Raw genomic sequence first — 12,598 nt, 5'->3', positions numbered from 1 at the left:
AAACAACGCAACTTAACTTTGTTTGGGGTTTATAGAATTGTCTCGACGAGTAAAAGCTTGAATCAAAAATGTTAATGGAAAACTTTTTTGTTTCAGTTCACAATGAAGAAACGTGATGTAGTGTTGGTGGTGATACTGAGCTGCGGCGCTATAGCCGTCCTTTTCGCACTCGCCGCGTACTTGTATATGCGGCGGCGGAGGAGAAAGAGAGAGGACGACGAGGACGGTACGAGTTGCGCAATCAGGTATGTGTAATCCTATGATCTAAATTGAGACCTTCAAATACGCATTCGTTGAATTGCCGGATTGTGCCGATGCGTTGTCGTGGTGGAGGACTATTTTGCTACGGGGACGCTTTTCACAAACTATGTCAAACAATCTGGGCAAGCACGTGTTTACATATTACCAATCTGCAGTTACTGTCTATTGATTTTCAAGCGGTATAGTGGTGTAATGCCCTGATTTGCCAAAAAAAGAAGCAACCATTTTCTTACCAGTGCTTCGCCTTTTCTTAACTTTTTTCGGCAAGTCTTCAAAAGGAAAGATCCACTCCGTCGATTGACTTTTCCTTTCCGGTTCAAAGCAATAATCCCAGGTTTCGTCACCTATCACGATATTATATACAGCCGTTGATTGTCCACCGTCAATTTTTTTTTCATTTTACTGCTCCACTCTACACGCAGTCGTTTCTGGTCTTTCGTCAAATCGTGCGATATCCATCGCGTATAAACTTTTTTTTTTATTAGGACAAGGTAAGCATTTGACCACAATCTCACCTGATGGAAAGTGCCGATGCAGTCTAGGATGGAACATGCTTACCTAAAAGATGTATATTTACTCTCGATTTAAAAAGATCCAAATTATAGTGCACTACGTGCACTTCAGTTCGTTTGTGGTGCGCGTCCCGCGACCGCTCCTGCATCGCCAAATGCTAATTGAAGTCTTTGACAACTTTCTTGCTGAGTTAAACCACATCGAAAATCGTAAAAAATCATGCTTCGGAAATTTTCACGATTTAAATTCATTAATGCCGCTATTATCAAAATCGACGTTGTTGCCCGGAATTTTGACATTCGCGGTAGCAATGCAGTCGGCAGTAATGTCGCACTGCAATATTGCTGCGGTAATGCTGTTGCAGTCTGAATTAAAACGTCACCTTTTGGGAGACACGTAGTGACATCTACCGTAAGAAGGTTCTGTCTTAACGGCCCATTGATACCTAGGTCGACCGGCCGGGCGGCTTGGCGTGCTCGTCGGTTTTCCCTCAAACGCTCTTTTCACTGCCCGATCGCCTCCCATCGCAACTAAGCCCTAAGTAGTCCAAACTCCAGTAACTTACCTGCTAAGTATCAAGTTGTCAAACGGCCAACTTAAGTCAGATACTAAGTTCGTAAGTTGGTAAGTAACTTGTTAGGCTAGCGGTCACCGAAGACTTGAAAATACTAAAGTTGTTATTTACTTTCACTATAAAGATGGTTTTCTACTAGCTTTTATTTAACTTGCAACGTTCTTTGAACCTCGCTAAGTTTTTAATCCAAATGGGTGAAGAACGATCAATGTTAAGAGGAAAGGGGACAGCCGTAGCCGCTTCTCCATACAAACGTAGTCGACATTTTCCTCTCTACATATTGACATTATGGAAAATATTTTTACATTATTTGATGTATATTACTAATAACTATGTAATGTAGGGGACGGCAAGGCCCAAGCCAGTGGTTTTTTTTTAAAGTAAGTAAGTAAGTAAGTAAATATTCTTTATTGCACCAAAAATTAACCTCTTTATGGTTCAAAACTGTCTGTGACAGTATTATTTCAGTCTGGTCACTTCATTTGAACGATCAAAACCATGTGCACTCATAACACAAACTCACTCACCCAAAAACAACACGGTTGATCTTCAGTTGTTTAAGATCGTGGATGCAACGGAGCTGAATGATAATTATATAAAATAGATGTTTACATATAATAAATAAATTCAGCCTATATACGTCCCATTGCTGGGCACAGGCCTTCTCTCATGCGCGAGAGGGCTCGGGCTATAGTCCCCACGCTACCCCAATGCGGATTGATGAAGGTTTCCTTACGATGTTTTCCTTCACCGAAAAGCTAATGGTAAATATCCAATGATATTTCGTACATAACTTTCGAAAAACTCATTAGTACGAGCCAGGATTTGAACCCGCGACCTCCGGATTGAAAGTCGGACGTCATATCCACTCGGCTACCATGGCTTAATTTTTTTTTTAAATTTATTTATACAAAACCCTTAATGTACAATACTTTCTTTAAAGCTTCGCCAAACTGCATGACAGTTTGTATCCGAAAAGTTACACTCTTTTTATTTATATATGTGTACCTACTCTAATAAAAAAATGGCTTTATAATAGTTACCTAATTTATTCCTTTTATATATTATAGGAGCCGCTCTCTTTGATAAAATGCAACTTTCTCATTCGTTTTTGAAGAATAAAGACAGCCTTACATGCTAGTGAGGTGAAAAAAAAAATCGGCCCTAACTTGACCCTTTTTCTAATGACAAATAAAAAGAGTTTTCTGCTTATCATATTATTTTCTATTTAAAAAAACACACCTAACCAATTCGTTTCCCATTGCTATCCAAAGCAATTATTTTCTCATTTAGGTATTTTAATAATTTACCTGTCCTGTTTTAATAAAACCTGTCCAATTTGAAAACAAAAGAAATAATTATCATTTATTTCGAGTTTTCCTTTATACATTAATATACATTCAATACGTATATCTGAAAAAAACATTTTAGTAAAATTAATGCTATAAATGCCAACGTATCGGCCCGCCTTCTCTCGGCATTCCCCGCATTCTTAATATTATACCTTATTCATATCACAGCATGATATAAAATCCTTTACACAATAAGTTTAAGGTGAATTTACCTCGAATATAAGGTTTGCAGTGGACTTAAATCTATTGTTTCGTACCCGCGTATTTTGGGTCTCATATTACATGCATGAGGCTTTAACGTTGCGTTGGATCGATATTGTGAAATATACTCGTAGGTACCTATACCTTATACCTTTAAGGCGTAATAAATAGTAGTTTCTGTTAAAAGGATTTACGAAAATAAAACAAAGAAGTTGAAGATTGGTAGCGAAGTTAGGTTATTTTATAATTTTATTTTTTCACTTTAAAACTTATTTTTAAAGAGAGAATTTGTTGTGAATTCAATGATATCTATTCCTTGGTAAATTATTGTTATAATATTTTACTTGATCGAAGTTGGGTACCAGCGGTGAAGTTAGGGTTTCCAACAGTACATAGTTTTGCCAATAATTATTTTCAATACAACATTGATAACGTGGTTTGCACATAATTGTACGCCCAACAATAATGACGCCCACACATAAGTACACGTAAAGAAACATAATTCTGAAAAATTCCATGTATTCTTACTTCCCAATTGTCACGTACAGCTACCACATTTCAGATGAATCATTTTAAACCTTAATGCTTTGAAATAGGGTGTAGAATAGAGTATATGTTTTTAGTTATGATTTGTTGAGAGTTGAGCGCCCAGGTGCTGGCAAATGGCATCATTAGGACGGACGAAGTGTGGGATAAAGTTTGGTGTCAACAATTGTTAAGGCAACTAAAACTGGAATAATATTGTTCATAATATATATAAAATCTCACAAAACTATTTCGATTCTGTAGACGTTTTCATTTTTTTTTCCGGCTACAAAATTGAGAATGTGTGAAACGATTAAAAGGAAAGGGGACGGCCGCTTCTGCATAGAAACGTAGTCCTCATTTTCCTCAATAGTTTTAGCAATAAAGGCTAACTTAAATTATTGGCTCTGTGAGCTGTAGACCTCTAGGTAAGCTTAGAAAATGTAAAAGTGAAAAATACTTCACACACATGCTCACGATACGACGTCGTCTCACGTTGCGTCGTCGTGCAAAGTTACGGCATTGTATCGCAGGGCCAACACACACACCCACGATATGACGTCGTCTCACGTTGCGGCGTCATGCAACTTTACGGCGTTGTATCGCGGGACCAAGACACATACCCACGATAGGACGTCGTTTTCACGATACGACGTCGTATCGTGGGTATATGTGTTGGCCCTAAGTTCGTTGAATCATTATCACAGCGTACTCACAATGATCTTAAGTGCCTAATGACTAAAGTATTTAAGTCCTTTATACCATTTTCCACCATCTTGACGACCGGTCTGGCCTTGTGGGTAGTGACCCTGCCTATGAAGCCGATAGTCCCGGGTTCAAATCCTGGTAAGGGCATTTATTCGTGTGATGAGCATGGATATTTGTTCCTGAGTCATGGGTGTTTTCTATGTATTTAAGTATTTCTAAAATATTTATATATTATATATATCGTTGTCTAAGTACCCTCAACACAAGCCTTATTGAGCTTACTGTGGGACTTAGTCAATTTGTGTAATAATGTCCTATAATATTTATTTATTTATTTATTTATTTTAAGCTTTTCCAAAAAACGAAACGACAGAAAAATTCTATGTAAATACTGAACCTGCTCACAAAATTGTGACCTGTAGACGAGTACATCCAGACATACGAAAGCAATTTACCCGAGTTAAAATGGTGATTTTCGCTAGCGCTTCGGGCAAAAATAAGTAGGTAAAATTATGTTTGCCCTTTTTAGAATTTAAACCAATAGCAGTGGCTAAGTTGGCCAACTGATAAAGCTTCGGAAATCGTTATGCTAAGAGCAATTTCTTATTTACCTACTTGGTTATTTTATCAGACTGAATTTAAACGAAGTTTATGATTTTAAGGAAAAGAGAATTTATAATTTACAAATATTTTGCTAAAGGAGGGCTGATATCTAGATATTATTATACAGCGTGTACTGTTGATACGACCACATATTCTAAGGACCACATATTCCACATATTCATATTATTAAAAAATAATAATACTAAGATTTTCTGTAATTTTGTAATATAATGTAACTACAAGTAATTACGGTTGTGGAAGAGCGGGACGTCTCAACACAGGCTTTGTAAGCCTAAAGAGAGGCCCCAACAAATGCTTACTATATGTCTGTAAATAGATAATAAAGATATTTTACATTTTCATTTGAAGACAGTATAGGTCTACATGAATAAACTTTCATATATTTTACTAAATAAAATATGCCTAATAAATTAATTCAGCACGCAATGTAAATATCAATACTTTTTAGGGTTCCGTAGCAAAATGGCAAAAAACGGAACCCTTATAGATTCGTCATGTCCGTCTGTCTGTCCGTTTATGTCACAGCCACTTTTTTCCGAAACTATAAGTAGAAACTATAAACTTGGTAAGTAGATGTATTCTATGAACCGCATTAAGATTTTCACACAAAAATAGAAAAAAAAAAAACATTTGAACGAGATCTAGTAAGTAGTTTTTTTTAATACGTCATAAATGGTACGGAACCCTTCATGGGCGAGTCCGACTCGCACTTGGCCGCTTTTTTTTAATTCAAACCTCCACACTTTACTGACATGACGTCACAACTGTCACATGTGATAACTATGTAGGGTCTTCCGATCCAAGCGCCATCTTGATGGTTAGCCTCGTGATTAATTCCTTCGTTTTTTGCTCATTAATATTGCTAAAAGTGTAATATCGATAGCTTATAATAAACTAATGCGGACGTTTACAGTGAATGGAGAATCAATCTTTAAACGCGTTTAACCACCATTTTGGAGTCAAGTCCAGCTATCGCTTTACAAAGGCTGATAAAATCACCGTACACTGTCTTGTACTAACTGTACAAATTTAGTCGTATTTAAACCTTTATACTGGCGAAATAATCCCACTGGACCGAATGAACGAATGAATGAAGAAATGTGCAGGCATGCAAGCGTGCCAAGCTAATAGCTTTGCTGACTGTACTTTATAGATTTCCGATCAAAGAATATTCAAAAAATAATTTTATTCTGTTAGTTCAAGCTTAACTGAAATTTTCTATTAAAACATGGCACTGAAGCCTACGCCTCGTTTCAATTTACGGTTATATTAAAATACACGCTGTAAGGGTTATTTTCAGCCTAGTTTTCAATCTAAATATTTTCCTAGTATTTAGAGCTAGTGACCTATATTCCTGAATTTACATTAAAATATAACTATTATTTTTATTTAAATATTTTCATGTATAATTTAACTGTACATTAATAAAAATAAACTGAATTATTATCTATTAAATAAAACTAAATTAAAACTAAAAATTAAAATTGGATGTGGAGCTTATTAAAAACTGTAGTGAATTCAGTTTTTTTAGAGTTCAGTACCCCTAAGGTAAATTTATTCGATAGCGAAACGTGACGTACGCGTTTGCGTTTAGTCTCATTTGGTATGGGATTTTGAGTTTCCAAAAAGTCCCGCTTGGCGCGCTGTTTCTAAATCCCATACAAAATGTCACTTAACGCAAATGCGTACATCACGTTTCGCTATCGAATAAATTTACACTAGGGGAGGGGTACTGTAAAAAAAATACAGGAAAGTATTTTCATTTTCCGTTGTAATTGGTTGCATTTCTCAGAAAATATAATTAGTAATATTATTATACTTGCTTTTACCTCGTTGAATTTTGTTTTAATATACCCAAAACATCATTTTATGACATAATGTACAGTATGTATGTGTTTGACGAACGGTCTGGCCAAGTGGGTAGTGTCCCGGCCTATGAAGCCGATGGACCCAGATTCAAATCCCGGTAAGGGCATTTATTTGTGTGTTGAGCATGGATATTTGTTTCTGAGTCATGGGTGTTTACTATGTATTTTAAATATTTATACATTATTATATATATCGTTGTCTAAGTACCTACAACACAAGCCTTATTGAGCTTACTGTGGGACTAAACCACTCACATGCTTTTGGCAACTGTAGTTACCAGATGTCACTTATTAAATAAATGAATGAGTTTTAGGCCCCCCTAGCGTCTCGACTCCAAATGCCACAAAGTGGTATTGGGGGCCGAGACCTCGATATTTGTAAGCTGCCCCAGCACTGGTAGAAGTTCTAGGTAGATGGGACGGTGCCAGTGTATCGACGCATGTGGCGTCCCAGACTAGCACCCGACCCATCCTCCACGGGATCAGGGTCATACCGTCCAGTCTCTTGCCATCGTCCCTCGAAACGCCGTTTGGTTCAAGGATAGCCGGCGCGTTGACGGTAGCAAGAGATCGACGGATGATATCGTTTAGGGCAGAGTGCCTGGAGAGGCGACCGGCACTTAATTGACAAGAAAGGCCGTGGTGTCCAAGCACGTCGACGGTTGAGCCGCAGGGGCATCAGTGGGGGGCACAGACCTGTACCCCTAATCTAAGGCTTGCGGCTAAACGGAGGGTATCGGGAGGGGGGGGGGGGGGTAGGCATGTAGCCACTGGCTGGATTCTAGTTCTGCAGCTGCGAGCAGCCGCGCACGTGTAGGACCATCTGAGCTGGAAAGTAGTTCATCAAAGTTAATTTTGCACAACGTGTCGTCCCAGCAACGTTGAACGTTTAATTTTGGTGGTAAATTTTGACCCGGACAAGCCGTCAGCCAGGCGTTTCTGGCCTCCGTCAAGCACACCGTCTCGTAGTTTAAAGTGCAGGCCTTTAATATTTTTCCTACGAGGGAGGAAGTGCCATGGACGGAAGATAGAAACGCCGGCAAAGCAACACTAGAAATTTTGCGCGTACCCAGCCCGTCGAATCTGATGGGCAGGGACGCTTGGTTCCAAGAATGCTCGCTAAGCTGTATATTTAGAATGGATTCTAGGGAAGATCTAATAAGGTTGTCAATCAGTGATAAGGAGTTTTGGTGTTTCCAAAATGGACAGCAGCGGAACAAATAAGTAAATTTTGGTACAAAAAGGCAGAATTTTAAAATACTCAGAGCGGAATGAGAATTAATGTCGAGCAAGCGATAAGCGCAGTTTTTGAATTTAGTAATCGCATTTGTAATAATGCTGGGAATGGTTTCTTCGAAAATTGTTGACCCTAGGAGGTTTAGTGAGTCCTTGCTGACTACTTTTATATTAGGAGTGATGGCATGAAATTTTGGTACGATGTCGGGATAATTCCGACTTCTCGAATTTTAATTCCAGTCCAATTAGCATAAATTTACTTTTTATTTCCGAAAGGTTTGCTAGTACAGTGTTAACATCGCCTCCTGGGGTACCATCATCCAAGTACTAAACGTTAAATTTTGAATTTAGGTTTTGAACAATTGGATTGATAGCTAAACTGAAGATGGCTGGTCCGAGAGGGTCGCCCTGCTGACAGCCAACTTCGGAGGAAAGTTCGTGGTTTTTGTATATTCATTTTGACGGATTAGCATAGCAATTTAATAAATAGTTATAAATATTCTGGAGCGTGGTTATTGCCTTCTGCAAGCAGGTCCCTATTAAGCGAGTTGAAGGCATTTTTGACATCAATTTTTGTTTTCTATGTATATCTTTGATAAAGCATGATTTGCAAAATTAAACCCTTCACTATGCGTTCTCGAAAGTAAACACAGTTTCAAATAAAACGTAGATGTTATTTCCTCCAATTACCACAGTTAGTCTGTTATTCTAGTCAGCAGTCAAAATAAAGCAGAGCCAAAATATTTTCACCGTCACAAATTAGTTTAGATCGTTACAAATCTGACAGTTTATCTAATTATTTGCCAAGCAAATGTGAACTCTAATACATAAACGTAGAGTCCGCAGAACTCGCTGCAGCAAACCGATGTTTTTGCAGGTAGTTATTCCAATTTAGGCAAAAATCTTTATCAAACAAATTTGGACCGTATTCAGTTTGAGGAAGGATAAGTTTTGATTGCAGATTCGAAAGACATATAGAAATTTTCCAACCGATTGCTATGTCGAAGGTAGAATAAAGCTAATTTTGTATTGTTCACAAATTAAATTTGAAAGCTTTTATATACCTTAATACATACTAATAAAGTCCATTTTCGATTGCAGAGTCAACTGAGAAGCTAAGGGTGACTTGTCTATACTCTCCAACATTTCAGAATGAACCTTTCATCTTTAAAGTTAAGGTTTATTTTCCTCTAGCAAATGTAGTACGGGGTTAAAGTCGCAATTCCGAAGCGCGCTAAAATTCAGTATATTTGTGAGTTCCGAAGGTTCCTGTTGTCTTTTCGTGAAAAAAAATAAACCGTTTCATTCCAAATTTAAACTTCGCCGATTCTAAATTTGAATCTTGGCCATTTAGAATGTAGCTTGCATTTGTTTTTGTGTCACGAATATTTTGTTGATTTTTGTGATTGTGTGTGCGATTTGTGAAACTTTGTGACAGTTATATTGTTTTTTTGGAATTGTGTGCGCGGTTTGTGAATCTTTGTGACAGTTGTATTGGAATAATGAGTTTGAAGAGGTAAGTTTTTGGTAGTTTTAAATTGAATTGCCAAGCTCCGGTTTGTGAATACACCTTTTATAGTAATTATTGTCATTTCAAGTAGATAATACGTTCAGGAAAACTTTTTTAAGTCGATATATTCAATCGGATGAAACATCGCGCCAAAAGTATCTGCCACCCTGGAATACTTGGCAAAATAGAGAAAATACAGTTCGCGCTTAAAATTATTTGCCCCACCTGTGTAGGATTTGCATTATTCTACATTTAAATACATATTTGTCTTTGTGAAGATGTTAAAAAATGGCAGATACTTTTGACGCGTCTGTCTGTACAGACCAAAATATTCAGAAGTCCAAGACGAAATTATTTGTCAGGGCATATAAGAATGACGTTCCATTTTATAATTCAGATGAATTTTACGTACATTATTTACACAGCTCATTTTAGCTTTTTTTTTTTTTATACTACGTCGGTGGCAAGCAAGCATACGGCCTGCCTGATGGTAAGCAGTCTCCGTAGCCTATGTACACCTGCAACTCCAGAGGAGTTACATGCGCGTTGCCGACCCTAACCCCACCCCCCTCGTTGAGCTCTGGCAACCTTACTCACCGGCAGGAACACAACACTATGAGTAGGGTCAAGTGTTATTTGGCTGCGGTTTTCTGTAAGGTGGAGGTACTTCCCCAGTTGGGCTCTGCTCTAGATCTGGAATGACATCTGCTGTACTGTGCCCTACCACACAAGGCGAGATGACATTCACATTGCCCATACCTCTCTTTTGGACGTAGTTTAAGGACATACCCGGGTCCGGGTTTATACATGTTGGAGGCAAACAAGCATAGATCCCATGATGGTTAGCGGTTAATTAATACATGTTATTTATTATTCTGTTCCAGTGTTAATTACTCAGTAAAAAACTCTTGTTACCTACTAAATGTTCTCATTTTTTATGTCAATTGTACAATTCGCTAAATGATACCATTACCTCTTCGATTAGCTGACCAAAGGCGGGTTTAAATCCAGCAAGCTGTACCCGCACCTTTTTCATTACTTACACAATCAAATTGTTGCACATTGTTGAGATAAATACTTACCTACACTTTGTACCTAAGACGGACTACTTACCTACCTAATAAGAATAAGAATCATTTATTGCCACATACAAGTACATAGGAGAATAAGGTTAGGTACATAATAGTTAAAAAAGATACATTAATAATTTATACAGATCAACCGGTATTGTATTTATTGAATTGGGCAAAGGGTTCCAGTCTCAGCGTGTGCCGGGCCGACATGCCCAGCGCTGGTTTTCAGACCGGTCCCAGACTAAGGACGGTCGGACATTATACATCGAAATATATAATACTACTTTTGTGCTCATGAAAGAAAGAGAAAAGATTGAAAGAAAAAAAAAAACATGGTAAATTTTACATCAATAATACATATTTGTACCTATGAACTGCTGTAAAAAGTAATGAAATAAACGTATTTGTATTTGAATTAAATTTAGTATCAATAGCTCTATTTTCACCGCAAATATGCCGCCAAACCGCAATGTAATTATAATACCTTTAGGTACCTACCGTCATAGGGATTGCAAATCTGGGCTTAGAATAGGTACCATCGAAATTACTAGGATTAAGCTGGGTACATTTACCTGCTATAATATCTTGCTCAGCAAAGCACGCAATTATGTTTAGTGATCCCGTCTACAAATAAGAAACTAAAATACAAATCGACCTAAGCTTACAACCAGTGAGACTTGAATGGGTACTAGACGACAATATATTTAAATTATACCGGGTGTTTCCTGTAACAGGAGCAATAAATTAAACTGTAGGCTGTACTCCTCAAACTGACCAACTGACCCTGGATCCACCCTTGGGTAGGTACCACAATTTCTTGACGTGCCACCTCCAACGGACTAATGTAAAAGCGGGCGGAGCGGCGGAAAGCGCCGAAATTTTGAAACGCAATGAATAAGGTAGAAGTACTAGTGCTCGACGCTGCACTAGTACTCGACATGGGCACTTTATGTCAAAGTGACAAGGATTAAGTTCGAATACAGAAAAATCTTCGCTGTTCAAATTTAACCTATATTTCCATGAAATAAAGTGCCCATGTCGGTGACTAGTGCAGCGTCGAGCAGTAGTGCTTCTACCTTATAAGAGCCTCGTTAGAGAATACCATTTTGTAATATTTGACGTTAAAACTCTAGGTCCATAGGGTCCCAGCGCGCACAAGGTTTTTGCAGAAATCATGAAGCGTGTGGTTGATGTAACTGGTGACCGAAGCGCTGGCGGCTTCTTCGCAAAACGTATCATCACTGCGATGCGAGGAAATGCCGCCAGCATCCTTGGTAGAATGCCTCAAAGGCATAGTTTAGGTTTAAGCTAGTTATAATCATACCTCTGTATAATCATTATGTATATTGTTATTCTAAATAAAATGTATATATTACCTTAGAGGCTGTAAGACATAAAGCATTATAAATAATTTGTAATATATAACTAAATTATTTTTTAACAACCAGAAACGTCTTCAAACGTCTATTAAGCTAAGAATAAATTTAAAAATGGAAAAATTACTGCCATGTGTGAGACTTGAACTCACGGCCTCTGGATCGATACTCCAGCGCTCTGCCATCTAAGCCACCAAGACGTCATCCGTAGGCAGCAAATTTTCCCACCATATGGGTCTAGGGGACCCTAGCGATATCTACCGTAAGAACATTACACTTCTTAGACTACCGGAGTTCCAAGTCATATTGGAATTCCACCAGTAACGATGTGCTACCCATACTAAATTATTTTTTAACAGACAGAAACATCTGCAAACGATGCTATTAAGCTTAGAATAAATTTAAAAGGGAAAAATTACTGTCTTGGGTGAGACTTGAGCTCACGGCCTCTGGATCGATACTCCAGCGCTCTGCCATCTGAGCCACCAAGACCTCAGCCATAGGCAGCAAATTCTCCACCTTTTGTTCGCTTTACGCGGGCGAAGCCGCGGGCTAAAGCTACTTTTTAATAAAAAAATACTGTTTAATTATAATATATATTTTATAAAGGTAAATATATTTTTTTATACCTAGAAAGCATCCATAATGATTCAGGAACAAAATATGTGTTATAATTACACAAATAAATGCCCTTACCGGGATTTGAGGTCACTACCGACCAACCTAGGAGACCGTTAAAATTGTGTCAGATATTTTTGAATGTGGTTAGGTACAGTC

General features: G+C 37.9%; 1 protein-coding gene across 2 annotated transcripts in view; it reads left to right on the top strand.

Moving 5' to 3' along the window:
- The window catches only part of LOC133532942 (synaptotagmin-7-like), a 940,830-nt gene that overhangs the window by 291,104 nt on the left and 637,128 nt on the right, over positions 1–12,598 (top strand). The window contains exon 2 of one of the 2 annotated variants that reach the window (XM_061871817.1): positions 97–245. In XM_061871817.1, the coding sequence (XP_061727801.1) occupies positions 103–245 (143 nt within the window). In that variant the 5' untranslated portion in view covers positions 97–102. Of the gene's footprint in view, positions 1–96; positions 246–8,167; positions 9,379–12,598 lie in introns of those variants that run through there. The other variant, XM_061871819.1, reaches the window with a different exon arrangement.

This window comes from Cydia pomonella, chromosome 28, assembly GCF_033807575.1.
Source record: "Cydia pomonella isolate Wapato2018A chromosome 28, ilCydPomo1, whole genome shotgun sequence".
In the NCBI taxonomy this organism is placed as follows: Eukaryota; Metazoa; Arthropoda; class Insecta; order Lepidoptera; family Tortricidae; genus Cydia; species Cydia pomonella.
Note: the sequence above shows the minus strand (reverse complement) of the source record. Positions and strands in the feature narration are given on the sequence as shown.